This window comes from Pseudochaenichthys georgianus, chromosome 14 (genome assembly GCF_902827115.2).
Source record: "Pseudochaenichthys georgianus chromosome 14, fPseGeo1.2, whole genome shotgun sequence".
Lineage (NCBI taxonomy): Eukaryota > Metazoa > Chordata > Actinopteri > Perciformes > Channichthyidae > Pseudochaenichthys > Pseudochaenichthys georgianus.
The window spans coordinates 24,704,973-24,730,237 of NC_047516.1; the positions used below are offsets into that span (position 1 = coordinate 24,704,973).

The window sequence follows — 25,265 nt, forward strand, 5'->3', positions numbered from 1 at the left end:
TTGGGACAAACACAATTACTGTGAAGTGCAGAAATCAATGAGTATTCATGCATTTTGATGACCTAGTCAAGGAGTAGTAAGGCCCTCTGGAATCCTTCAGCACTGTGCGAGTGAGGTAAAGACACTCTTACACAAACCTCTCTGCGGGTAAAAAAAGCAGGGCCAACAATGAGCCAGATTGGTTATTTTCTGGACTGTACAGCCTTTGAATGCAGTTTAATTCAGGTGACATTTGCATTGGAGATCCCCAACGCATGAAGCGTTTTTGAAATGTGGAAAAGCAACTTGTTTGTGAAACATAGAAAAAGGATTTGAAACAACACTACGCAACACATACAATAAACATCGCCTCTGAATATGTGTGAATGACTCAGAGGCTTTTGTGGCTGATCCAGAAAATCACAGAGGAAGGTGCAGCAGTGTGGCAGCATGCGCCTGAAGCTCTCTGTGGCTGCATTGAATGACAAGAGGGTGAAAAGGTAGGTCACAGGAGTATCAGGTGGGTAATCTGAGTCAGGAATATGACTAGAAAAGGTTGTTTTAGAGGCCAAATATTCTGAGACCTGAAAGGTGAACAGTTCATTTAGACGCCATTAGAGGAGGACAAAGCTGTTAAGGCAGCGTGACAAGATGGAAGCTCAGAACGACAGGTAAATATCCACTGAAATCGCTCAAAGCTCACTTTGAAGAAATGCTGATCAGGTTTTTCTTAAACTTGCCAAAAACCCACATTTCATTTATGCTACAATTTATCGCCTTGTCAACCAATTATTACTGTCTGTATGCGGCATTGAAGCTGAAAAGCATTTGGCGTTCCTCAGGGAATGTGATGAGGCCTTTAGTCTGTTTATGAATCCCAAGAGGCGCAGTCATGTCAAATCATGTGCCAGATAACGTCCTTTCTGTTGACATAGGAACATGCTTTGGTCATGAACACGTACAAATAAATATACTCTATACTCTGAATATAGGGGGGGATGTGTGCATGAGAGTGTGATTGCATGCTCATTGTTTATATCATCTTTTAAAAAATTACTTAGTCACAGGCTGTATATTTAAAACTCAAAATGAAATGACTAAAGATATCAAATACCAATACTCCTCAACCTCCGCACTACGGCATTACACTTACTACAGTACGCTAATGAGAGCCCTCCCCTGGCTGGTACTGGTTACTACCTCAGGTAAGCCCATTACACATTTTCAAACTTGTTTTCATGACGACAACAATTTCTGTATTTAATTTCTTCTTAAATGATATGATCTGATTATGCAATTAAAACTTGTGATGGGCTTATTTTATTTTAACAAATAATTACTTCATCACAAGGGTTACATCACATGGGCCTTGGCACAAGTCTGCACTTATATTGGTTATTAGTTATGAAATGAGGACATCTGAGAGAAACAAAATTGCATGGACTTCAAAGACACTGAAACCCATGAGAAAGATTTGACTAATTTAAACTGTAGAGCTTCTTCTTTTCAAGTAAATTAATTAGATTAGACATCTTCAATTTAAAAATAACCAATTCCACAGTACACTTGCAATGCGAATAGCTTTTGAAATTCCGCGCATAATACATAACTTATGTTATACCGGGGCTCTTTTATATAGTTTTCATACTATACTGTAGGTCTCAAATGCATTTTCGTCCATGTATCACTTTTGCCAGTATATTGCACACCATGATCCCACAGGTTGTTCATTAAAGTAGCCCCCTGGTAGGTGAGAACGTATATATCTAATCAGAATGTAATGTTTCCCTTCTTGCCTTCTCAGTTCATTCAGGCCCTTGAGATGTCGTGTTACAGACACACCAACATTGCCCGGCTTGTTAATACTGAAGTCCAGCCAAATCTCAAACCGGTCGATAAAGCAGGAACGACAAACGGAGCCAGATATAGATTTTATCAGGGTGTAGTCTCAGCCTCTAATGCCTGTTGGGAATTGGAAAGTTATCATTTTACATTTTCAAACTGTGTGGTGATAGACCAAGCGGGCACATATTTATCTAGAGAGAACATGTGTGGCTTTAAGACTATTGAGAACATTAAGTACATCATTAGATTTGAATCTCTCGCAGTCTAAACATATACTGTGTTGCTGGAAATGTACAAGCCGTGGACTAAGTGTATACCATTATCTCTCTAAATAAAAAGGCACAGGAAAGTGCGTTGCAACGTTTTACCATTTCATTATGTGACATATGTAATGTTTTGTTTTTTTATTGTTAAAATAGCAGCTTCAATAGGTCAGTAAATCCAGCATTGAATAGATTAGTTTTGGGCTGAGCTTGGTGTGTTAACAGAGCCTCAAACTTCAGACTTAGTCGACAGTACGGGCCTATTAATGAACCAAATGTTTTAGCTACACCGGAGAAGCTTTGACTCAGTTACAATTAATGAGTGTAACATTTAACATGAACAAATGGTTTAATAACTACGCATTTTACAGCTTGCAACAATAATCATATACACTCCAGCACGGATAACTACATGTTAGCACAAGTCTACATTGCTTCTAAAGGGCTGTTTGTGAATAATTACATTAGAGATGAATGGATAACGTAATCTAATCAGGCATTAAGGAACTCTCTGGGAGGCTTGTTATTGTCTGCTTAAATGAGTTGTCTGATGAAATGGTTCCCTCTGCTGGTGAGCGTAACACACAGCGCTGAAGATCACTAGCCTTTATTTCAGAACCACAAGGAGAATAGAGAATCTTCCGTTTTTCTGAAACATTCAAACATCCCTAAAGAAGCCCTGAGAGGCAAGTGGGGGGGGGACCACATACATTTCCTAAATAAAAAAAGAAATAAAGGAAAATAAAAAGAACATCCGAGCAAAACCTCTTTCCTTGTCAGTTTGTTTGTCTTAAAATCACATACAATTATTTAGATGTTTTTTTTTTCTTTTCACTTTTTACCACTCAGGGCTTCCGTAGCCCACTCTTCAAAGCTATTGATAACAGGCAGAAATCGAAAAGACCACTCCCAACACATGATCAGATCCTTGTTTTCTTTATTGGAATGCTTTACCTCAACATGACATGAGCAAAACAGTGCACATGTTGTATTGCACCAAACACAGACTCCCACAATCTGAACCCCCTTCAAACATCATTTCCTCAAGCTTCACGTCTTATATACAGCGGGGGTCACAGTTAAGACACTCATATGTCCAACTTACACAATCCAGTACCAGACATACTGTACACAACCATCCCTAGGAACACTTAAGGCACACACACATACACCATTTATATATCACACAGCACGCAGGCGTGCAGAGCTTAAGACAGCAACATCGGATCATTTGACTCATGAAGAAACAGCTACAGCAGAAGCTAACAGACGTCATGTTTTTTTTAAGGTGAATTGTATTTGCTTATTAGCATTTCGCGCGACAATGATCAGCATAGCCGTGTTCAGGAGATTAAGCATGTGGCTACTTTTTATTCCTAAAAAGATTCAGTAACTACAGATGTCAGGGCCGAGGGGGAGAGTTGACTATAAATACAACAGGGAGAGAAGAGGAGGCGAGAAGCAGAATAAAGAGGTTCTTTTTAGAGAAAATACTGAATATCCATGTATTTAGGAGGGAGAAGGAGAGAGAGCATGTGCTTGTCAGTGTTAGGCTGCTAGTGTTTTAACATTAGTGTGAGATACAGACAGAGAAGATTTTCCAAATCCATCAGTATTTTCATATGGAATAACACGAGGACTGGAGCTGAAGCGAGAATCCCCATTTGTTTTACTTCATTTTGAAAAATTAAAATAAAATCAAGTGCTCGGTTGCACTGCAAAGCTTATGAAACAGTACGATCACAATTTTAAAAAGCCGGCAGGTCTCGGTTTTGGCAACACAAAACGTTTGAAACGCTAGCTTTAAGACATCAACTGTCACAGTAGATGTATCTGTAAAATGTACAAGTAAAATGTAATCACACGTTTTACACAAGGGTGTTTGTGTTAGTGATCAGGGATCATCATTAATGAGTAAATAGGACGACATGATTTTCACTTGATGTTCAATCACTTAAGACAGAAGCGTGGTGAATGTGTGGTTTGTCGGGAAGCAGTTATCTCCCCGGATATACACGGATATATCTGATATTGATAGGTTAAAAATGACTTCCAAGTATTGACTTAATTCAAAAGCAAACATTTAGAGTGCTCTTGTCTTGCTGAGTAAATGAAGTAATAAACATGAAGAGCTGGACAGACAAAACGATATCAAAGTAAATGTATATAATTTGTATGACTTTTGCTAGACTGGATTATTAAAGCAAAATCATCTAATAGTGAGATTTTTTTTTAAATAGTGCGATACCTAATTGTATAAAGACAGTGATTCCCGACCCTTGGACCAGGCGACCTTAAAAGGTTACTTTACTTCTCAGATTGTTTCAATTTGGCTGAAGAGGTAAGTGTATTTTCCCATCTTAACTCTTAACTATCTTTTGACCTTTAACATTTGTGGTGCCACCTTAGGGGGCCTTGACCCTCGGGTTGGGAACCACTGCTCTGCATCACACAGGTCAGACTCATAACATTGTTCAATGTTTTTTAACGTTCTCGTTCTGTATGTGTGGAGCAGTGCACTTCTTATGTATTAACATAAAGTTCACACAGCTAACTGTTTTGCAGTCGAATCACAGAAGAAGAAATGTCATATTTTTTCTGTTTTGCATCATACCTCAGATGGAAACACACTTTTATTGACTAATTAATGTGTGTGTTCCACTGCAGTCCTGCGTGAGCTCGGTATATCCGTCTATAATTCATAGTAGGCTGACATTGGTAAACCTTTTGCATTCAGGGTGTGTACGTCTGTAGTGAGGTCACTCTCCCTCTCCACACCCATCCCTCATGTATGTGATCCCACACTCCCTCAGGGCCCACTCACATCGGTGTGCCTCCCCTCCACCCTATGAGTGAGCCCTTCCTCCTCCAGATACCAGGGACATGTCTCCCACAGCAGCGAGTGAGACATACCTCTGGATAAATGTGGTGCTGGGCCGGGGCCCCTCAAACCAGGGGGGCCCGCCGCTCCCCTGGCTTCTCTTCCAGGATCTGCAGCAGCAGGTCACTGAGGGGCTTGGACAGCGTGCGGTAGCCTGTGGGCGTCAGGTGGAGGAAGTCAAACATGTCCTGCGGGCTGATGGCGCCGTCAGAGTGAACAAACTCCCGGCTCACGTCCAGGAGCTGAGCCCGGCCCAGCCGCGGCAGCGAGTCGCACAGAATTTCGTTAACCGCCGCGTTTTTCTCCCTCAGGGGGTTGGGTCGCTCTCCTCGAGGCAACAGACCCTGAGTCAAGACAAATATTTTTAACCCATTTATTCAAATCCATGTGTGTCAAACGTTGATATATATATGTTTTTATTTCAGTTGTTTGTTTATATAAAAAAGAGGGGTAAGATAGCATTTGATACCCAAGGGCAAGGATAGCCTTCCACATTATAAACCAACACACAAAAATTGAGGATCCTTGTATGTTCATTTGTACTACTACTCCAAGTATCATTCATTATTGCACACTAGCCTTTTAGCGGAGCATCAACAGTATTCCAAACTGCAATTTACCGAAAATATTGAAATCAAACCCCTTTGAATCTTAAACTAATATATTTGTTCATTATGGAAACCAATTCAGCTTCTTTTTCATTCCTGCATTTTTAAGATGGCAACTTGTGAGGGAATCTAGTTATGTTATTGTTTTTCTTTATCATGCAATGTTCATCATAAAAGGACCAATCGTTTGTGTCGATTTTAATAACAATGCTAAATCTTTACAAAATATTGAATCAAAGTTAAATTGGAAATGTAATGTTTTCTCAATGTGATAAGTGCAGAGAGAAGACCACAAAGGAAACTAAATAGCCAGTTTAAACGTGCCTCTTAAAAACAAATTGGAGCACTTACCAGAACAACTATCTTCGCCTTGGGTAGGCGGGAGGTGAGCAGTTGCGCAATAGCATGAACTCCTCCTGCAACTTGCTCTGCTGTGTGTTGGTGGTTATTGGTTCCTACCCACAACACCACCACCTGGACAAGGCCACAGACAGACAAATTGTTCATGTTTACTGAACACAGTTATGTAGCTGACGCTCAAAGTGCCCTTGTTTATTGTTTTGTATTTTTTGAAGAGTGCCTAATGTATGATTGAACTTTGTTAAAAATGATAAGAGTTTTCTTTCCGGAAGTCAAGTGACCTCTAGCCCGGATGTTTACTTTGTGTTTGTGAGAGAGTAAAGGGCGCTAAAAGTGTAAACGATGTATAATGTAATTCTACTGCTGGTCTACTAGGCGAAGACGTTTTCATGGTGTTTCATGATTGTACAAAGAAGAAAATAAACGTGATTGTGGACATCAGTTCGATGCGTAACGTTCTTTCAAGACCAGAGTAGTTACAAGTTAAATTGACAGAAGTGTGATCAAAGCATTGCATACAGTAATGCTAACATCCTGTTAGTTTTGACTGTAGGAATGAGTTGTCTTGGCTTTATATCTGGGTGATGGGTGAGCAATGCAAGCTGTTCCCTATGTCTATATCATCAGCACCACCATAAGCACTGTGAGGGGGATACAAGAGACTGTTGCCTCTGCTCCTCCTAAAAGGGATCCTCCAAATCTGGTATGTCACAATACCAGAAATGTGTTTATTGCTAGGAATACCAGTGAAATGTGCTATTCTTGATACCAATTAATTGTAAAAATCAATAAAACCCTGGCTCAACTTAATTATTACCGTTGGCATACTGCTTTTTGTCAGGAAGTTAACTATGTCATAATTCCCAGTCTTTTATCTCTTTTATATTGTAATAACTTGTTTTTTATTTGTTTCTTGCCAAAAATTATTTTTCACTATAATATAATTGAGCACATCATGGAAAGGTTATAATTAACCTTAGCCCATGTAGGTTTTTACTAAACAGAGCATGAACACATCATTTGGACTTGATCAACTTGGAGGAACCTTGCTACACCGACTGCTAACAGCTAAAGTTAACTAGCTCTCCTGCCGACTTAAACTAAGATTTGTTTTTCACAGTGTTACAATATAAAAGGAAACCGTAGGATGCATTCCCTGGATGTGTTGTGAGTGCCAAACCAAAACCTTCTCTTTTGCCTACAGGAGGATGATTAGAAATGATAAAGAGGGCAGGGAAGATCACATGCAAGATTTTTGTAAAAGGACCTAACTGATTTCTGAGTCGAAGAGACAAAAGAAGTGTATGCACATGGATAACGGAAATGAAATGTGTATGCAGAGTAGAGTCCTTCAATCGGGTCGGGTACCCGCGGGTAGAGATGTCCCGATCCGATCACGTGATCGGGGATCGGAGCCGATCACGTGATTTTCAAAAAATCGGGGATCAGGATTTAAATTTTTTTTTTTTATATAAAATATTTTTTTTTTATTTAATGTTACAAAACAAAAATGACCATGTTCACGTCTTAAAGTCATCCTGAGGACTTAGTTTTGGTTTAAAATTACACAACATCATGTATGTGTTGCTTTCTTTGGGCTTGTTTTCATAGACCTGGTTGCTCATTTCTCTCAAAGCTGGCAACAGAGTGGGCGCAGTGTCTAATAGTAGCAGTAAGCTAACGAGAGGCTACGTTCAGCTGGTGACTCGGGACGGAGAAAATGTCAGGAGTTTGGAAGTATTATAACATTGAAAGCGAAGGCAGTGTAACAGCCAGATGCAATGTTTGCAAGGCAGAGGTTCCGCGTGGTGGAAAGAACAGAGCTACGTTCAACACGACCAATCTAATACGCTACTTGAGAAACAAACACCAACAACAACACGACGAGTACACAGCGGCCACTCAGGTAACGGCACTGAAACAACCAACACTTTCAGAGACTTTCAAAAGGAAAGAGAAACTGCCCCAGAACAGTGAAAAGGCCAAACAAATAACAGCCAAGATAGCTGAATTCATCGCGTTGGATGACCAGCCGTTATCTGTTACCCTTTTTTTCTCTTAATGCATTGCATAAAGATCGGATCGGGAAAAATCGGTATCGGCAGATTGTCAAAATCAAATGATCGGAATCGGATCGGGAGCAAAAAAAGGTGATCGGGACATCCCTACCAACACAAAAAAAGTGATTCGCGGGTGGTATTTTTTTTAAACGCTTTTCCCCTGGTTCGGTTCTGGGTAAAACAAAGATAATGCGGGTCGGGTCGCGGGTGTTGCATAAAAAATATATTAAAATTATAATTATTTTGTTTAATGTTTAAATCCTCAGACCTCTCCCCCGCAGGACCGCGCATAATCATAACCTCTGCAGCGCATCAATCTGCTGCTGAGCGCGCCACATTCGAAATGGCTGAGGTGAAGCTCTAGCGGAGAATACAGCATTTTCAATAACACTTCCTCAAGAGCGAAATCCAACGTCTGGGAGGCTTTTGGTGTCATCCTAGAATCTAGATGGAGAAAATAACCAACATCCCACACTTTTTGAGACAAATATGCGTTTTCACTGCTCATATATATGCGGGTTCGGGTCGGGTTGTGGATCTTGTGCCGACGGGTCGGGTCGGGGAACTAATTGGCAATATATGCGGGTAGATATATGCGGGTAGCAGGGCGGGTTCGGTATTGCATGTTTTGCGGGGCGGGAGCGGGTCTTGAAAATCAGACCCGTGCAGGACTCTAATGCAGAGTATAGAGTGGCGAAGTCATACCCATCTACTTCCGGTCCATGGGACCTTATTTCGGAAAAATAATGTATTGAAGTCAATAGAGAGAGAAAGATTATCTTTTGATTCCGTTTGAATTGTGCCACGAATTACACATATGATGTTTGTCTATTTAAAAGATAATTTTGCAAGTCACATTTTTTAAAATGTGTCGTAAAACTGTGAAGTAACACATTTGTTTGTGTGAAGCGCTCAATGAACTACAACTCTGGTCTTGCATACGTCACCAATACCAAGATGGCCGTCACGTTAGCACATTCCACCTCTTTCTTTCAGAATGAAGTGAAAAGTATTAAAAGAGGTGAACATCACTACAAGTCTGGCCATGTTGAGAACTGTACATACACAAGGGGAGTTAGTCGGTTCCGTAAGAGCCAGCATGCGGACCGGCTATACAAGGTTTCAGTGAGTAACACAAGTGTAATGTGTAACGTTAATGTACGCGACTCTGGGATTTGTAGTCTTTCTAGTTGCGTATTTTCCATAGTCTTATATTTCAACAGTTTTAAGACAAACTGTGACTTTTTTGACATGGAAATGATTTTTTAAGATTGACAAACATCATATGTGTAATTCGTGGCACAATTCAAACAGGATCGAAAGATAATCTCTCTCTCCATTGACTTCAATACATAATTTTTTCAAAATAAGGTCCCGTGGAGGTCCACCGGAAGGGGAGGGACTTCGCCACTATTTGTTGTGCATGTGAGATGTAGAAGAGTGAACTGTATGCTGGAGGTCTAGGCAGGTGTTTCTCACCTTGGGACGGATGTTATCCAGCTCTCCATTCTGCAGCCTCCACAGCACATTACAGGTGTTGTCCCCTCCAATGCCAAAGTTGAGCGCATGAAGAGGAGAGAATAACTCCCTCCAGACCTGTGCGGAGGAAAACAAAAATCTACAATTCATATGAACATTTCTGAACTTTGGTGACTTTTATCAAGCAACTCACTGAGGCGGAGTAAATGTCAAGAGAGTAGCCATTACAAATGTACATTTACATTAGAGTTCTGATTGAAAATAATATGATTTAGTAAAAAACTACAATGAGCCTGTTTAGAAAGATAATGATCTTGTCTCACCTCATACTGCTTCATTAGTTGTATCATAGAATCTCCTACAAAAAGCACGTCTGGTTCAGCATCCTTACACTCCTGCACAAATCTTATGTGCTGTAAAAAACACCCAAAAACAACACAGCCTCGTCACAACAGAGTATGAGATGCAGTCAATAATCATGATCATAAAATACACTTTAAAGAAAACCATGCCATTTAAATCAGTTGCTTACTATGCATTTCAATCTGAATTAAGGCCTCAGTTTTCTAAACGTTTAGATAATTGTCCTTCCGAGTGAAACAAAATAATGCAACCTTATCGCACGACAAGGCTAACTGTAGCTTTTGAAAACTACATTTGAAAAGACAGACCAGAAGGTGCCACTAAAAAACTACATAAAGTGATGCTCTGAAAGAAAAACATCCATCTTGGGAATGGTTACTTCAATCTTTGCCCCACATTTGTAAATTATATAATTGAAAGTACTGTCAAAGCATTATCTCATGAGAATGTGTTTTTCTCGCCTCTAGCTGTGGGATCAACGGACAATATTGAAAATGAATGGTGGATATTTAACACAATATTAAATGTGTTGTTGCTGCATTATAAAATGTGTTTTGTATTTGTGGCAGATTAAATAATAAGATTTCCAAGAATATACATTCTAACAGATTCAAGAGACACATGAGAAAAAATATATTAGATAACATACGTTTTATAGTTATTGTGCATGTGTTTTAGTGGGAAGGGTCAGAAAGAGTTGCAGTGGTTTGTCGTTTAGACTGAGCAGAAAACAACAAACCACTGAGACAACACTAATATAAAGCATGCATAATAAAGACAATGCCCAATCAAATGTTCCATCTGATCAAGAATGGAAAAAGACAAACCGTTCAATGAAATAATGCCAAATCCTCCAGATGGTAATAATGCATTGTAAATAATGAATACATTTAGTCATTTTTATATGATATAGCTATTAAAAAAACAAACCTGAGACATCCACCGGTCATCTCCTTGCGCATCCTCTACTGGCTTTGCCACTGCAGCTGGGTTCACTTCATCACCACTCATCCTGCAGGAGAAACCACCACTTATTCACACGTAAAAAACAACATATAGCTCTAAATTAACAGAGACACGAGGCGTATATGAAAGAGGACGGGTTCATGTTGTGGTAGGTTGGTGGGGCTGCGTTGAAAATGGAAAGCATCAGCACTAGCAAGCAGAAACCTATGCTGTGATGCAGACGCTTAACATATCAGCAGCAGAGACACTGGCCTAATAGAGATACAGGCAAACGTGCTTTCGCTTTCCAGGCTTATGGATCACAGAGCAGGTGGCGATACACTTGCTGTGTGACAGTTTATATGACGTTAGCTTGCTAGCCAGCTAGCTATCCTGCTAATGACTGGAACCTGTTATGGCTGCACCTCTGATACTCAACGTTTGACAAGACTGTCATAAATATAACAACGTAAAAACATATTTCGTCCTTAATTTAAAAGATAAACTACCTGGCAGGGTGTCAGCCGTCACGTGTCGACTCCCTCGGCTTCCGAGTTGCTGTTTTGCCCTAACTAAACTTCACCGCTGGCGGGTGATGTTCGCTAGCTAGCAACGGTTAGCCAACTCTAGCTAGTAGCTAGACGAGACAACAAAAGGTGTGTCAAGAAGGCAAACTACAGAGAGTGTAATGCGAGAAGAGCGCCCATTTGATACCACTAGCCGTAACCATTCAGTCTGGCCGTTCGGGAGCACTGCAGTGAGCTAATGCTAGATGATGCAGTTTGTTCCCTGAGTATTGTCTGACAGGCAGGCATTTGTGACTGGCTGCATACATCACCAGAACAAAACTCTTATTTTCATGGCAATATCAATCAATCAATGTTTATTTATATAGCCCAATATCACAAATGTTACATTTGTCTCAGTGGTCTTCACAGTGTGTACAGAATATCAGTATGACAATACGACACCCTCTGTCCTTAGACCCTCACATCGTACAAGGAAAAACTTCCAAAGAAAACCCAGTTTAAAGGGAAAAATGGGAGAAACCTCAGGGAGAGCAACAGAGGAGGGATCCCTCTCCCAGGACGGACAGACGTGCAATAGATGCCGTGTGTAAATTGAAAAGATAATACATTTGCAACATAGGTAGTCCAAATGTTTGGAAATGCATGCAATACAAAGCTTATGTAGCTTAAACCAAACATGCTGCTACATTATGTAAACTGTGGAGGTTGTTGAGGTCGACACACAGCTTAAAGAGGCTCTTTCCTGACAGGTCATTCTCAGGGGAAGAAAAAAACCAAAACAACTGGTCCCGCAATGTATCATGGGTGTGTCGCTGGCATACAAATGCTGCATTAAAACCATAGACTCGAACTTTATAACCCTTAATAGAGTTTACTTCCGATTCACATATTAATCCGCGGTTAGACACTAAGGAGGAAATTAATTCGAAGTGTGAGGGTATGACTCTCTTACTTCCACTGTTGGCCCATTTTAACACCAGAGACCGTATGTTTAGAGAGCATCTTTGTTAATACACCATCTCTGATCTCAGCCCTGCCTGTCAGATTATCGCAATGCATCATGGTCACGTTTGATAAAATACTGCATTCCTGTGCAGTATGAAATACAGGAAATGTCATGAAACTATTATTTTTAGCAGTTGTTGGAAATCATGCTTTAAACACAACCAGCATTAATTACACAATTTCATGAATTAATCACTATAGATATAAACAATTGTGTCATGGCCTCTTTAGATCTTTTACCCTAAATTACAGTGACCATTTGAACATGGTTGTTGATGTCACATCAAATCTGAACTAACACATGATCAACCAGATCAGCACTCCATCCAGACTGTTGAGTTCCTCTTTATGCCATACACAGCCACCTCTGAGAGCGGTAACACCACAGTTCTTTGTGTAACTACTCAACCACTGTAACTATCTCTTCAGTTTATTTTGTAGCTTTGGTGGCTATATATCTTGTCTTGCTCGAGCAATCAATCTTTCTATATCTGATTTATAATGCCCCAACATCACAGGAAGGTATTGTTTTATATATCATGCACAGTACTGAGATGCATTTAGACTCTGAAACAAAAACAACATACTGTACTGTGCAACAAAATGTGTACAGACTCCTAGAAATGTGTCTTGCTTTGCCTAATCATCATTTGTGTTATGCAAGCGCATAAGGAGAGGTGTCAATATTCATCATGAGATAATCATGATAACCTCCTACGTCCTTTTAGGCTAATTTTACTCCGCCCATCAGAAACTACCAAACATTTTCACCACCAATATTTAGTCCTCCCCAGTTTGCTGTGAAGAACATCCATGACTGACAGCATGTCTAATACCATGAATCCGATGATTCTGCTTTGTGTTTTCGTGGGAGGGTTGTTGCTGCCTGGTAAGTTTAAATAACCCTCATCTTTCCTAAAGGCTGTAAACACTAGTTCTGATTAATACTTGGATACTATATAAATGTAGAACCTGAATTCAGTTCATCACCACAAGCATGTATATTTCATTCACAGAAAGGTTTGCTTTTTTTATTTGTACTAAATTATTACTTACACATTATTTGAGAGTGTTATACAACATATATATATTTCGATATTAATTCATTTTAAGTTAGGGTATTTATTATTTCTTCCTATTATTCTAATTATACCTTACCTATGCAGACTAAGTCCACTTAAAGGTGGTTGTTTGATACCATTAGATATAAACGTATTCTACTCCACATGAAGTGATGGTTTGGCAGTTAGTAATATTAAGCTGTAAATGCAGAAATGTCCTGTTACACATATTTGTGCAAATAAAACGTGTACCCAGTCTGGTCAGTGTTATTTGTCAAACACATGCAGTATCCAGTCAAAACCCTGAACTCTACACACCCTTACAATCATTAACCAGTTGTGAAATTAGAGCATTGACCAGAATGCATTACAGGCAATAAACAAGTCCTCTTGTTTTTGTTGATTTATAAACCTAATTAATATATCAATAGGTACAAAAACTGTTTATTTTACAATTTATATCTACAGACACAAGACACTCTTCTATAATTAGACAACCCATTCGAATCGAGAGCATTTGTTCTAACATCGTTTTTCCTTCTTTAGGGATGCAAGTTTATACTGCATGGGAGGTGGAAACATTGAACGGGACGGATGTGAAACTGAGGTGCATCTTCAGTTCCACATATCCTGTCACGTTTTTGTCAGTGATTTGGATGTTCAAACCCCTGCACGGAAGACCTGAGGCGGTGTGTGGCACTGGATGTTTTACGCTGATGCTCTAAAGATATTGAAGTTGTGTTTCAATGTCATTTTGTGTGTTTCGGGTGATGTACTGTGAGGCCGTATCCTCCGCCTGAAGGGCGTTTTAGAAACCAGGTTGTGTGGTCAGGGGATGTCGTGAAAAAAGACGCCTCCATCACCTTGCTGCAAGTGTCCCAGACTTTCAGTGGTACCTACACCTGCACGGTGTGCAACCCGCCTGATATACATGGAAGAGATGGAGAGGTTGTCCTCAGAGTGGCCAACAAGACAACAAGTAAGCCCTGTTTCATCCCTTGTTCACAAAGCCATGTTTCATTCTGGAGTCCCAGATTTGATACCTACTATTACATGCAAAATCCTCATGTTAACATTATTTTTCTTTTTATAATCAGGAATTAGCTGTAGGCCACTACACCTATTATCATCATGCAAAATAAAAAATGTTAGAAGCTTTTTCTACTATTTCCCATGATACTCGAATATAACACTGTCTTCTGCTTAAGTGAACAATGACTATTTGTGATATGACCCAGTTGCCACAAGTCAGCAGAAACTCCTTTAATCATTAAAACCTTAAGTTGTCCCTCAGCCACAGCAGTGGTGTAAGTAGATTTACTCGAGTAACGTACCCAAGTACAATTTTGAGGTACTTGACTATTTGAATATGTACTACTTCTACTACAGATTATTGATATAATCAACACTATAAGACTTTAGTTACAGCTTTGATAAACACAATAATACATCTATAGTTATAATCAAAACATATCAATTATATTATTCTGAAATAGGCCAATTTGCATAAAGAGTATAGGCCTACTTTTACTTTTGTACCTTTAAGTATATTTTGATGCCAGTACTTTTGTACTTTTACTTGTAACAGAATAGCCTATTCCTACACTCTGGTTTGCACTTTTACTTAAGTACAATATCTGAGTACTTTTCCCACCTCTGCCTATTTCTCATGACACTTTATACCACTGTCTAAAGTTGTGATACGACACTGTGGCCACAAGATGGTACCAGTCAGCAATTCTAACCTAATTCAAACTTTAAGTTGACCCTCGGTAAAGCTTTGACTTATAAAGCATACACCGAGTGCTCCTGCCCATACATCCACACTACACGCTCCGTGAGAGGCTATCAACGAGCCTGAACAGGAAGCGTACTGGCAGGTCGTGTGTGTCGGTATGTTAACAGGTTTTTACCAGAGGATAGGTGAGGCAGTAGACGCCGCCCCTCAGGTGTGTGCGCGCACAGTGACTCACTGTTTCACTACCGACACACGGCTCTTTCACTCCGACACTCCGCGGAGACGTTTGCGTTCATGCCTCCGTTCAACAAATGTGCACGAAGAGACTTTTAACAGAGTAACTAACCTGCCGGAGGTGACGCAGTTTACATGTTTTATCCCATGTTTCGGATATGGCCTCTGCTTCTGCTGGGAGGACTCGTGCTGCCAGGTGAGTTTCAACAACTTCCGGTAGAGGGTACCGTAGGCCACTTATTATGCAACCAAAAACAAAGTTAAAGAATGTATTTTTAGGCTCGTAACTATTTACTTCAATATCCTGCCGGAATGTAGGAGCTGTTTGGACAGGCAGGTTTAGACACACCTGTCTTGTATTGTGTTGTTGTGTGTTGTGTGCTTTTCTGGAAATGAGTCTTTGGCAGACATGGTAGACTTTTTACTCTTGTTGTTGAGTTGTTAGAATATCCACCATGAGAATGCTCCATACCTGATTTTAGTGACATTGTGAGGCTGTCTGTTTGATAAGCACTCTCATGGCCTCACAATAAATAGATAACATGGAGCAGGATTTGTAACACTCCTTATGTTCCCAGGCTTTTTCGATTGAGGGCAAAGGAACAACTGAAACTAAACTGCTCTTGCAAGTAGCACAGACCTCTTTTATTGGCAACACTCACCTGCAAAGCTATGCAATTGGAAAGTCTTTCATTTGAACTGTCATTGATATTTATTTGGAAAATTGCAAGTGTTAAATGTTTTTTATATTGTATTTCTACATCCAGTTGTGATTCTGCTTTTCGAATTTATTCCTCTTTCTTGTTCCTGATGATAGGCTGTAATTGGCTCAGTTTTATTGCTCAATGTGTGCCAGGCAAATACTGTTCTGATCTGTCTTAGTAAAAGGAGCTTCCATTACAGTGTCCACTGAATGCAAACTCCATAAACATCAAAATATTAAACACTTAATCACAACAAAACATTTGGTTGGAAATTGAAAGTGTTAAGGGGAATTTGGTAATATTAACAACGTACTTAAAAAATAATCAGTTTCCATTTTTTTTTATTCTGTGGAAAATATGTGCTTATCCTCTATGGATCTAACTTGCGGTATCTGATGAACTTGCGCTCTCCCATAACTATATCCTGCACGACCACACCCCTATGATTAAACTGTAAGGATTCAAAAATAAAGCTTGCACATTTTCCTGTCAGTCTTGGTCCAAGCAAATTGTATTCAAATGTTATTTCCATCTATGGCTGGCAATGGGCACGAAAACAAATGTCAAAAAGGTTGCTCTGGTCTATCCAGGTGCAAAGACATCGATAAGAGGAAGTGATAATGTTAAGAATATCAAGTTATCAGGAATTAAACAAAGAAACCCTTTCTTAATAGAAACTATACTGACTTCCAAACCTATAAATAGCTTTGGATAAATAATCCATCAAATCATTGAATAAAGTGACAAATAGGGTCTCTCATTGGCTTAAATGTGTATTTAATTAATGTGTGAAAAATATTCAGTATTTTTTATTTGTAAGTTCATTTGTATCTTCTTTTATTTTTCAATGTCAGTATAGGTAGGTCTTATTACAAGTCCCTGTAAGATTACCATACAGAGACACTGACCATGTCCTAAAGACTAGGGCTGGGTGAACTGGGAGAAATAAAATATCACAATATTTGACAAATTGCATCTATATTGATAGAGAAGACTTGTGCTATATCAAAATCAAAATAATATATCTAGTCTTATTTCAAAAAATGGATTTTAGTATCTATATCACGACCATCAATGTAAGGTTTCATTTTGGTATATAGAGGATTACAGAACATTCTTTCTTCTTCTTCTTCTTCTTCTTCTTCTTCTTCTTCTTCTTCTTCTTCTTCTTCTTCTTCTTCTTCTTCTTCTTCTTCTTCTTCTTGTCCTGGAATCATTGGGAGGAATGCTTTAATCCTCAGGTCTGCTCATCACTTTTTTTTAAAGGTTTTCCTTTTTTGTCATGTAAATATTATGTATTATTGAGCAGGTGTTAAATAAAACAAACATCCAAACCTGTTTTAGATATTTTCATACCCCCTGGGTTTCTGAAGGCACCTGTAAATGCTGTTTCTACCTAACCCTCTGTACTTGCACACACATGCAATCATTAACCAATAGGCGTATCAGCTTTTAGACTAGTTGAATTATTTGCTCTCTTGTTTGCTGTACCGAAGCCCTGAAGTAAAGTCATAGAGGAAAGAGAGAACCCAGCTCTTACAATTTCAAGAAGTGGCTGTGGAATAGCGGGCAGTTTGTGTCCCAATAAAGTACAAAACAATAAACACCAGATATCTGAGACTTTCTCTGTTCCTGTGCTCTCAACTTTCAAGGACATTTTGTTTGTTAAATACGCAGCGATAACTGTTTGCACCTAAGGAATGAAAAAAGTGTGTTCATTATTGTCGAGGAGTATTTATTCTTACTTGCTTGTCTTTATTACAGGGATGCAACATGTCAGTGGAATAATTATTTACACGGAGAAAGAGGTGGAAGTGGCCAACGGGACGAATGTGAAACTGAAGTGCACGTTTTCTTCCAATAGCCCAGTGTCAGCTAAGTCTGTCAGCGTGTCCTGGAATTTCAGAGCCCTGAACTCAAATTCAGATGAGTCGGTGTGTACAAACTGTTTGAATGTGTTTTTATTAATGTAATTATTTTTGAAACCTTCTCATTATTTAGTTAGGTCCTGAAAAGTTGTAATTGTTAAGATTAGTAATATGGCTTCTCCATTTTTGTAAAAACAGCCTTTCAATATATTTGCTGTAATTGAACAGATCTTGGTTAGGAATGTAAGAAAATATCAATACACTTGAGTATCACAACATAATGTTGTATGATAACCCATATATATATATATATATAAAAAAAATAGACATTTTTAGTTAATAGACAATATTACTAGCATTTTTATTAAATAAATGGGTTTTTCTTTGCAGAATAATCTCATGCTTTCTGATGTTAATGGACTTCTACATAATTTATGAATTGTGTGTGTGTTTATGTTCCAGGTCTTTTACTACCAGGAGCAATCATACCCTCCCATGGGAGGGCGTTTTAAAGGCCGCGCGGTGTGGTCGGGAGATATTATGAGAAATGACGTTTCCATCACCCTGCATGAGGTGCCTCCGACCTTTAATGGCACCTTCACCTGCCAGGTGCGCAACCCTCCAGATGTGCACGGCAGCAGCGGAGAGCTCACCCTCAGAGTCGTCAACAAAGGTTAGACTGGAGGCACGGCAATGTTCTACAGAAAAATAATATTTAAAAGATGTTAAACGGTTTATTTGTACAATGTATTACTCAGGCGTTTCTACAGGGAGGTCAGGGCTCAAGGTCTTCAATGGGACAGGTAGGGGTTCAGTGTCTGGCTCAAGAGCACTTTGACTGACCACGGCATCGTGTAAAAAACAAAAAATTAGCATTTTTACATATCAATTACTTAACCTGTGTTACCTTGAATTCTTTAACACTTAGGACTGGATCAGTAGCGTGAACTGTTGAGGCTTTAGACTGTATGTGGAAGTGGTATTATACATGCCCCCATTCACTTAAATTCATCACCAATTTTTCTGCATTTTTGTATTCTTCGTCCCTATGGAGACATGCAAGAAGAACAACGTTTTCTTTAAGAATTCAAGATAACACGGGGGTATGATTAATAAAGAAATCAATTTTTATGGGGGTGAAGTATTGCTTAAATCACTCAGCCAGCGTGTTTTTTTATTTCATTCTTATGGTATTTTGTCAAATTTCCCATTAGGTTGCACCCAGCTTTCACCCGTTGTGATCCCTGATTTGAGCTTATTGTTGCTTCTAGTTTCCCTCTCTGAGATCAGCATCCTGGCAGCAGCAGTTGGTGGCGCCTGTGGTGTCATCCTCATCCTCCTCTCTATCTTCATGGTGGTGAGGTTCTGCAGGAGAAAAAATGTGGAGTCCGACCCTGAGATGCAAGTGCGGGAACACGAGTGGAAGGACCCGACCGTGTGGTGAGGGCCGGAGAGGCAGAGCTCCTCTTCTTCTCGGGACTGGTGTCCAGCCTGATTGGCTGCTTGGGTCCAATCTGCTGGAAAAGACAAATGAATGTTGAGGGTGGGGATGCATCTTTTTTTCTTCCATGTTTGCTCCTCCTATGTGAACCTCCTCAGATATTATTATAGTTTGCCTCCTTCAGTATTAGAGCTTTAATATCCGATTTGTAGTAACGCCAAATTACCGTATACACTTTCATATGTTTTTTACCAAAAGTTTGCCAGTGATTGTAATTACTTGCTTAATTTTATTGAGAGTTTTATAAACTGTTGAGGAGGAGATGTACATATGGAGATTTGTCTTCCTTCCTAGTGCATGCTGTTCTTGGAGCTTGTTAATTGACCTCAATTCACTCCAGCAGTGCACTAGTTTACATTATTCTCTATTGATTATTTTAGCATATTACCGTGTGATTTTAAAAAAGATCATTAGTTGAATTATGTGTTTTATAGAATTACACTTAAATTAACTAATGACTTTAAACATATCATTGATCACATCCCTAAATTGCAGAAAGAGCATTTCAAACATGATACTGCTGCAGTGAATTGAATCTTATCTTCTCGACTGCCTGCTGTTTACGTTTTGAAGCTATGGAAGATAAGCTGAACAACTTTTTCCTGGCAAAATATTTCCTTCTAACTGTGAGCGGTAGCTGCAACAACAACTGGTGCTTCACAGTTTGTGCCACTTTGATTTGTGACGACAGGTGAACACTTTGAGACCCAGAGAACCATGAACTGGATTTGTTGGAGAAATGTTCACAAATTCATGTTATGGTCCTCTTTGTCCATGGAAAGAAGCAGTTCATCAATTCTCCGCGGTACTCTGGGTTTGGTTAAAGGCTAGGATTTTGGGTATTGTATTCTATAAAGCCTTTTTTACACTTTCCCTGCTGCCGGATACCCATGAATAGTCTGTTTCATTGTTATCGTGTGTGATTTTTTTTTTTGCGGGGTTGCGTCAGTTCACCTGAAGAGGCCATTCATCTAACCGTTTTCAAGGAGAAAGAACCTGTTAGCTCAGATGATGAAGCATCTGAACCCAGCAGTGGAGATGATGATGAGGAAGAGGATGGCCTTGACGACGATGACGACGACGATGACGATGATGACGATGACGATGATGATGATGATGATGATGATTAAATGGACACACTCAAACGATTATAATCGTCTTTCCCAGTATAACGTCTCAGCCTCTCATGAACATGATTTAAATGGTTGTGTAATTTATTGTACAATTTTCAGAGTATCGTGCATTATAGTCACCGAATTACAGTATAAATAAGAGTAGATGTTAAAGTAATGCCCACCTTAAAATTGCTGTTTTTCTAACAATAACTCACCCCGTACCTTCAATTCGTAAAGAAAAAGTAGTTCTTTATTGCATGCCTCAAGTGTGGATTAAGAACTCAAAATCTTAGAAAAGTTATGATGAATTAAAGCAAACAACAGCAATACTTTGTACAAACTAAATTGTTTACAAACCCTCAAACAACTATAAGCAGACTTTGACATGTACAATTGGCAGAGTTCCCCTTTTAAGTTCTGTGTGATGTACTCTATGGATGTGGATTGATTGAAGTGAGTTTGTTGTTGTTCATGTAACTTCGCTTATTTGTTGTGTTTTTTTTCTTACTAGATTTCCATACAACTGCTGCTGGAATTCTATTGCCTCAGATCAATTTAGTGAAAACTCATGAATTTTCATGTCAAATAAATGGTCTATGGATTTTCCAGAGAGAAGATCCAGTTTAATTTGGCTCATTGCTTAAACTTCCACTTGCTCGTGGATACATTGTTTTTTCCAACCTAGTTATGAATGTTTCTCCGGTTTAATCTTTAAAAGCATCAGCCGAGGGTACACAAATCCTCATTTCAGAGAGAAACGGTTTACCTGTGTTACCCATTTGAGTGATGAACAAAGCGTAAATGTGTTTAAGTGATTTTGTATTTAGATTTTGTACATAGTGTAAAATAAGCAGAACTTTACACTTTTTTTAAATATTAACCCTAGAACTGTTGTCATGTCTATCTATTTTTAACCTATGGAATAAAGAAATGTTTTTAAGATTATTGAGCAGTATGAAGTGTATTTTGATTATATACTTTTTAAAGAGTGTGTGTGTGGGGGGGCGGGGCGGGTCTGTAGGCTTACAGATTGGGTGGGTGAGTGTGAAATTCCATCAGCCACTCCTGTACTGTACGTGTGTCACACAGGAGAATGAGTAATAACACTCACACTTCCTGGCCTTTAAACAGCTGAGTGAATCTCAGTTTATTCACCTTTGGATCTTGCAGTGCAAACATGGAGCTGCCTGTGACTTGGAATTACTTTGTTTTCTACACAGGCCGAATGATTCTCACTATTTAAAAGGTTGAGGGATCTTTTAACACATTTTAACACCTACTGAACAAATATATAAATACCAGGCATTGATGTTTTGACACTTGCATTATAACTCACTGGAACATGAGCGTGTTTTTCCAGTGCAGGGATTTGAGCACTGAGTCATAAAAACAACAGTAGGGTCATGTAAAACACTCGCCCCCTGGTGGTAACATAACCTCCCCTTTTCATTGTCCTTAATATAAGGGGTGTTTTACTTAGTATTATTTGTTTACTTTGGACACAATCCATGCTTTCATATCCGTCCTACTAAAACAAAAAAACAGTGCAGTCAATATAGTTATTCAAGTCATGTTAGAAATGGACTCTGGCTGGGGCATGTGGGAACCTGCCTGGAATTACACAAATTCTCCTCACGGATTATTTAGTTCAGTCTGCATTGCACATAATACTTTGTATGAGATGCCGTGCTAACAAATTAAAAGAAGCAGTAGTTTACTCACTTTTTTCTTTATAGTACTCTAACAACTACTGAATAACAAAAATGGGTTTGGGTTTATCAAGCTGTGTGTGCCTTTATACTGTAGCTATAGTAGGCATAGGCCTATGTACAGAAAGGAAATACATATATTCTGCTATTTATCATTCTGGGTGTTTTTTGTAATTTGTGTAGCCTAGAGGTAGAATGTAACAGCACATCTGCTCAAGTGCCATCCTTGAGTACAATGTATGCTACTTGTATTAGGCTATACTTCAGTATTAATTCTTCTGAATAGCCTCCGTTTCACTTAAAAGTGCAATGCCTGTGTTAGCAGTTCCACCAAAGAGTAATTCCTCGTAACTGCTCAAATGTAATTATCTTGAGGGCAGCATAAAGAAGATGGGAACAGAACACTAACAGCTCTTCAAATTCTGAGTTAATATTTCGAGCTTCTTGGCACACGTTGCTTATTTAGCAGCATTAGTGTTTATAGCTATCTGATCAAGGTAAGTCCAATATTAACTCTCTTTTTAGCTCTATTAGTAGGCCTACCAGTAGGATTACCTACTTGCCCTAGAGTAGCACCAAATGAAGCCTCTCGTGTATCAAATGTTTTGTTTTCCTTTAGAGAAAAAAACATGCTGCTAACTGTCACCCCTAATGTAGGCTGATTCACAAACGGGGGCTAGTTCAGTTACTAAACATTTAGCTACTTACGAACTTGCTAGGATTTCGGAACTTTTTCTTTGCCTTTTGAAGATGACGCTATGGGTGACGGTTTGTTTGTTTGTTCGAAGTTATGTTTTGGATGAAGCCTTGAAGTGGTAACACATAATATAACATTTGGGGAGAGGTTTGTTTTTGCCGTTTCTGGGCACAAGCAGGTCACAGTTTGTGGTAATACCATAGACTGTATACGGGTAATACTGGATTTTAATGTTGGTTTCCCCCCAGGCAAAGATGCTTTCATAACAGATTCTAAACACATGGGCAATCTCTGAAACACCTTTGAAGAACTAATTGGTGCCAGATAACAGGTTCAAAACAACTATTTATGGTTATTGTAGTCTATGGTAAATGTGGTAAGAACCATTTTTACATTTTATTTATACCCATTATAGTCAAACTCGACCCCTAACCGTAAAATCCAATATTACCACAGCTGGCAGATTATTTTTAACAGCTTCTTTTTTCTTTTTTTTACAGTAATGCAGTTACTGTTAAATTATGCAATACAATTATAGTAGCCTACAAGTAGCAGAAACCTTGTGAATACTATTTCCACCACTGAATTGATATTTTCATTATGTTTTGCTCCAACACTCCAACGCACAGAGCGCTGACACGTGTGTCCTTGTCTCTTTCCTTTGGAGCAGCACACATTTTGCTGCAGTAAGAGCAAGTGACACCGACGTGCATTTAAATGCTGAGGTTGCACCTACATGGCATCTATTAATAATATAGGACACATGATAATTCATATATGTTTACTACATACCAAGTGGTTATGTTTGTGTGACTGTACATGAGCACTCTGTGTTGTCCTGCACAGGTCTGCAGCAGCACCCTGTCTTTCTGCAGCAAAATGCTTTTTCTTTTTTCCTTTGCAGTTCTGGAAGAGTTCCCACTGCTGCTGCATTAAAACTCCAGTGGAGGGGCCTGCAGAGGAGAGCGGTGAGCCTGCAGCCCGGTCACATGATCTCTCACTTTACAGTTTCACATACGTCAAACCACTTCCCACTCTATCTTTACTGTCACCCAGCACCACACCTACTTCTATATACTTAATATGAACCATATTAGTTATTATTGGTGTTTGTAATTTACAGCTTATTAATCGTGTTCAGGCCCAGGTTCCAGCCTCGATTAAATCTATTACTGTTTAATTAAACACAGATTTATTTTGTGCACTCATCAGCCAATTACACACATTCATTTCTTCTAGTTTTGCTTAGTGAGTTGTGTCAATACCCTCTTTTCCCCTCACAATCCACTACAACTTGCTTATGATATTGAATGCAATAGTATAACAGCTGACATCTGAATTAGATGTGTTTCACAAAATCTAAACAAATAATAGGTATTTCAAATGTTGCATGAGCCAAAGAAACAAGATGCCATTCTTAAACATCTGCATATTTGCATTATGACTTTCTCAATGAAAAACAGATTGCAGTGTAAGTATTTTCAAAGTATTTTACAGTATACTGTGTGACCAATACCTGCATCTATCTTTGAAACTGAAGTTAAATATAGCAAATTAATTCCATTTGCATCCTCTTACGAGTTGCAAACGTTACCTTTTCTTCTCATGTTAAGGAAAAAGCATTTCTGTAAGCTGAGAAAAATACATCAGGAGGTTAAGTCCAAAATGGATGTGTAGCTGTCCTCTTGTCCTCTGCCTGTGTAACTGTACCTCGGCTCAGATGGCAAGTCACATGGTCTCAGTTGCATCCAGTTAACACTCACAATTCTCAATTTTTCCCAATATGAAACTGATTAACCAGTCACCAACCTTTTTTCTTCTACTGAACTCATAAGACACCATTACTGTGTAGTCACCTTCTATTTCCAGTAATAGATGGAGTTAGACAGGCATATGAACTTAAGTGTATGAATGCAACGTTAGCCAGTTCTAACCTCAACTAATCAAATCTCTGAGCTAAGCACTTCCTGCGCCATGTCCTGCAGTGAATAGTGCAGACAGACGCTATTGGTCAGCTGTCGATGACTGATGCGTGGTTACATTTATGGGAAAGGAGCTGTCCCATTGTGAAATGACTACACACACAGCCTTGTATCATAATGTATGTGCTGCTGCATCACACTGATCACACTAGAGTAATGAAAGCCTCATGATGTACAGGACAGTTTGACCTTCGAGGCATTGAATGGGACACATATGCACACATCACCAGGGGACGTTGAGCCAGGAGAATATGAGTCCCAGCAGGGGCATGCCTTTCAGGGGAAGGGGGGAGGAGAGGAAAGTGCAATCATAAGCAAACGTCTCCCACTATCAATAA

At 39.2% G+C, this 25,265-nt stretch overlaps 2 protein-coding genes across 3 annotated transcripts; one reads left to right on the plus strand and one right to left on the minus strand.

Moving 5' to 3' along the window:
- Positions 1–3,007: 3,007 nt before the first annotated feature.
- pafah1b2 (platelet-activating factor acetylhydrolase 1b, catalytic subunit 2) lies at positions 3,008–15,546 on the minus strand. 2 transcript variants are annotated; one of them, XM_034098530.1, is made up of 6 exons: positions 15,464–15,546; positions 10,769–10,850; positions 9,799–9,888; positions 9,476–9,592; positions 5,928–6,050; positions 3,008–5,312 (listed from the first exon to the last, which is right to left on the minus strand). In XM_034098530.1, the coding sequence occupies exons 2-6, from the start codon at positions 10,847–10,849 to the stop codon at positions 5,034–5,036; spliced, it is 690 nt and encodes a 229-aa protein (XP_033954421.1). In that variant the 5' UTR covers position 10,850; positions 15,464–15,546; the 3' UTR covers positions 3,008–5,033. The 2 variants fall into 2 exon arrangements, with proteins under 2 accessions (XP_033954421.1, XP_033954420.1); XM_034098529.2 differs by lacking the exon at positions 15,464–15,546 and adding an exon at positions 11,293–11,489.
- On the plus strand, positions 15,465–21,484 carry mpzl2b (myelin protein zero-like 2b). The gene is made up of 5 exons (XM_034098531.2): positions 15,465–15,547; positions 17,820–17,989; positions 18,386–18,596; positions 19,195–19,363; positions 20,374–21,484. The coding sequence occupies exons 1-5, from the start codon at positions 15,487–15,489 to the stop codon at positions 20,552–20,554; spliced, it is 792 nt and encodes a 263-aa protein (XP_033954422.1). The 5' UTR covers positions 15,465–15,486; the 3' UTR covers positions 20,555–21,484.
- The last annotated feature ends 3,781 nt before the right edge of the window (positions 21,485–25,265 follow it).

What these genes read in the sequence shown, in the direction of transcription:
- mpzl2b (XM_034098531.2), top strand. Translation starts at nt 15,487, where the DNA reads ATGTTTTATCCCATGTTTCGGATATGGCCTCTGCTTCTGCTGGGAGGA. An exon ending in ACTCAAATTCAGATGAGTCG is followed by an intron (nt 17,990 to 18,385) that starts GTGTGTACAAAC and finishes TTTATGTTCCAG; the next exon opens with GTCTTTTACTACCAGGAGCA. An exon ending in TGGAAGGACCCGACCGTGTG is followed by an intron (nt 19,364 to 20,373) that starts GTGAGGGCCGGA and finishes GGGTTGCGTCAG; the next exon opens with TTCACCTGAAGAGGCCATTC.
- pafah1b2 (XM_034098530.1), bottom strand. Translation starts at nt 10,849, where the DNA reads ATGAGTGGTGATGAAGTGAACCCAGCTGCAGTGGCAAAGCCAGTAGAG. An exon ending in AACTAATGAAGCAGTATGAG is followed by an intron (nt 9,593 to 9,798) that starts GTGAGACAAGAT and finishes TCCTCCGCACAG; the next exon opens with GTCTGGAGGGAGTTATTCTC. An exon ending in TGGATAACATCCGTCCCAAG is followed by an intron (nt 6,051 to 9,475) that starts GTGAGAAACACC and finishes GGCCTTGTCCAG; the next exon opens with GTGGTGGTGTTGTGGGTAGG.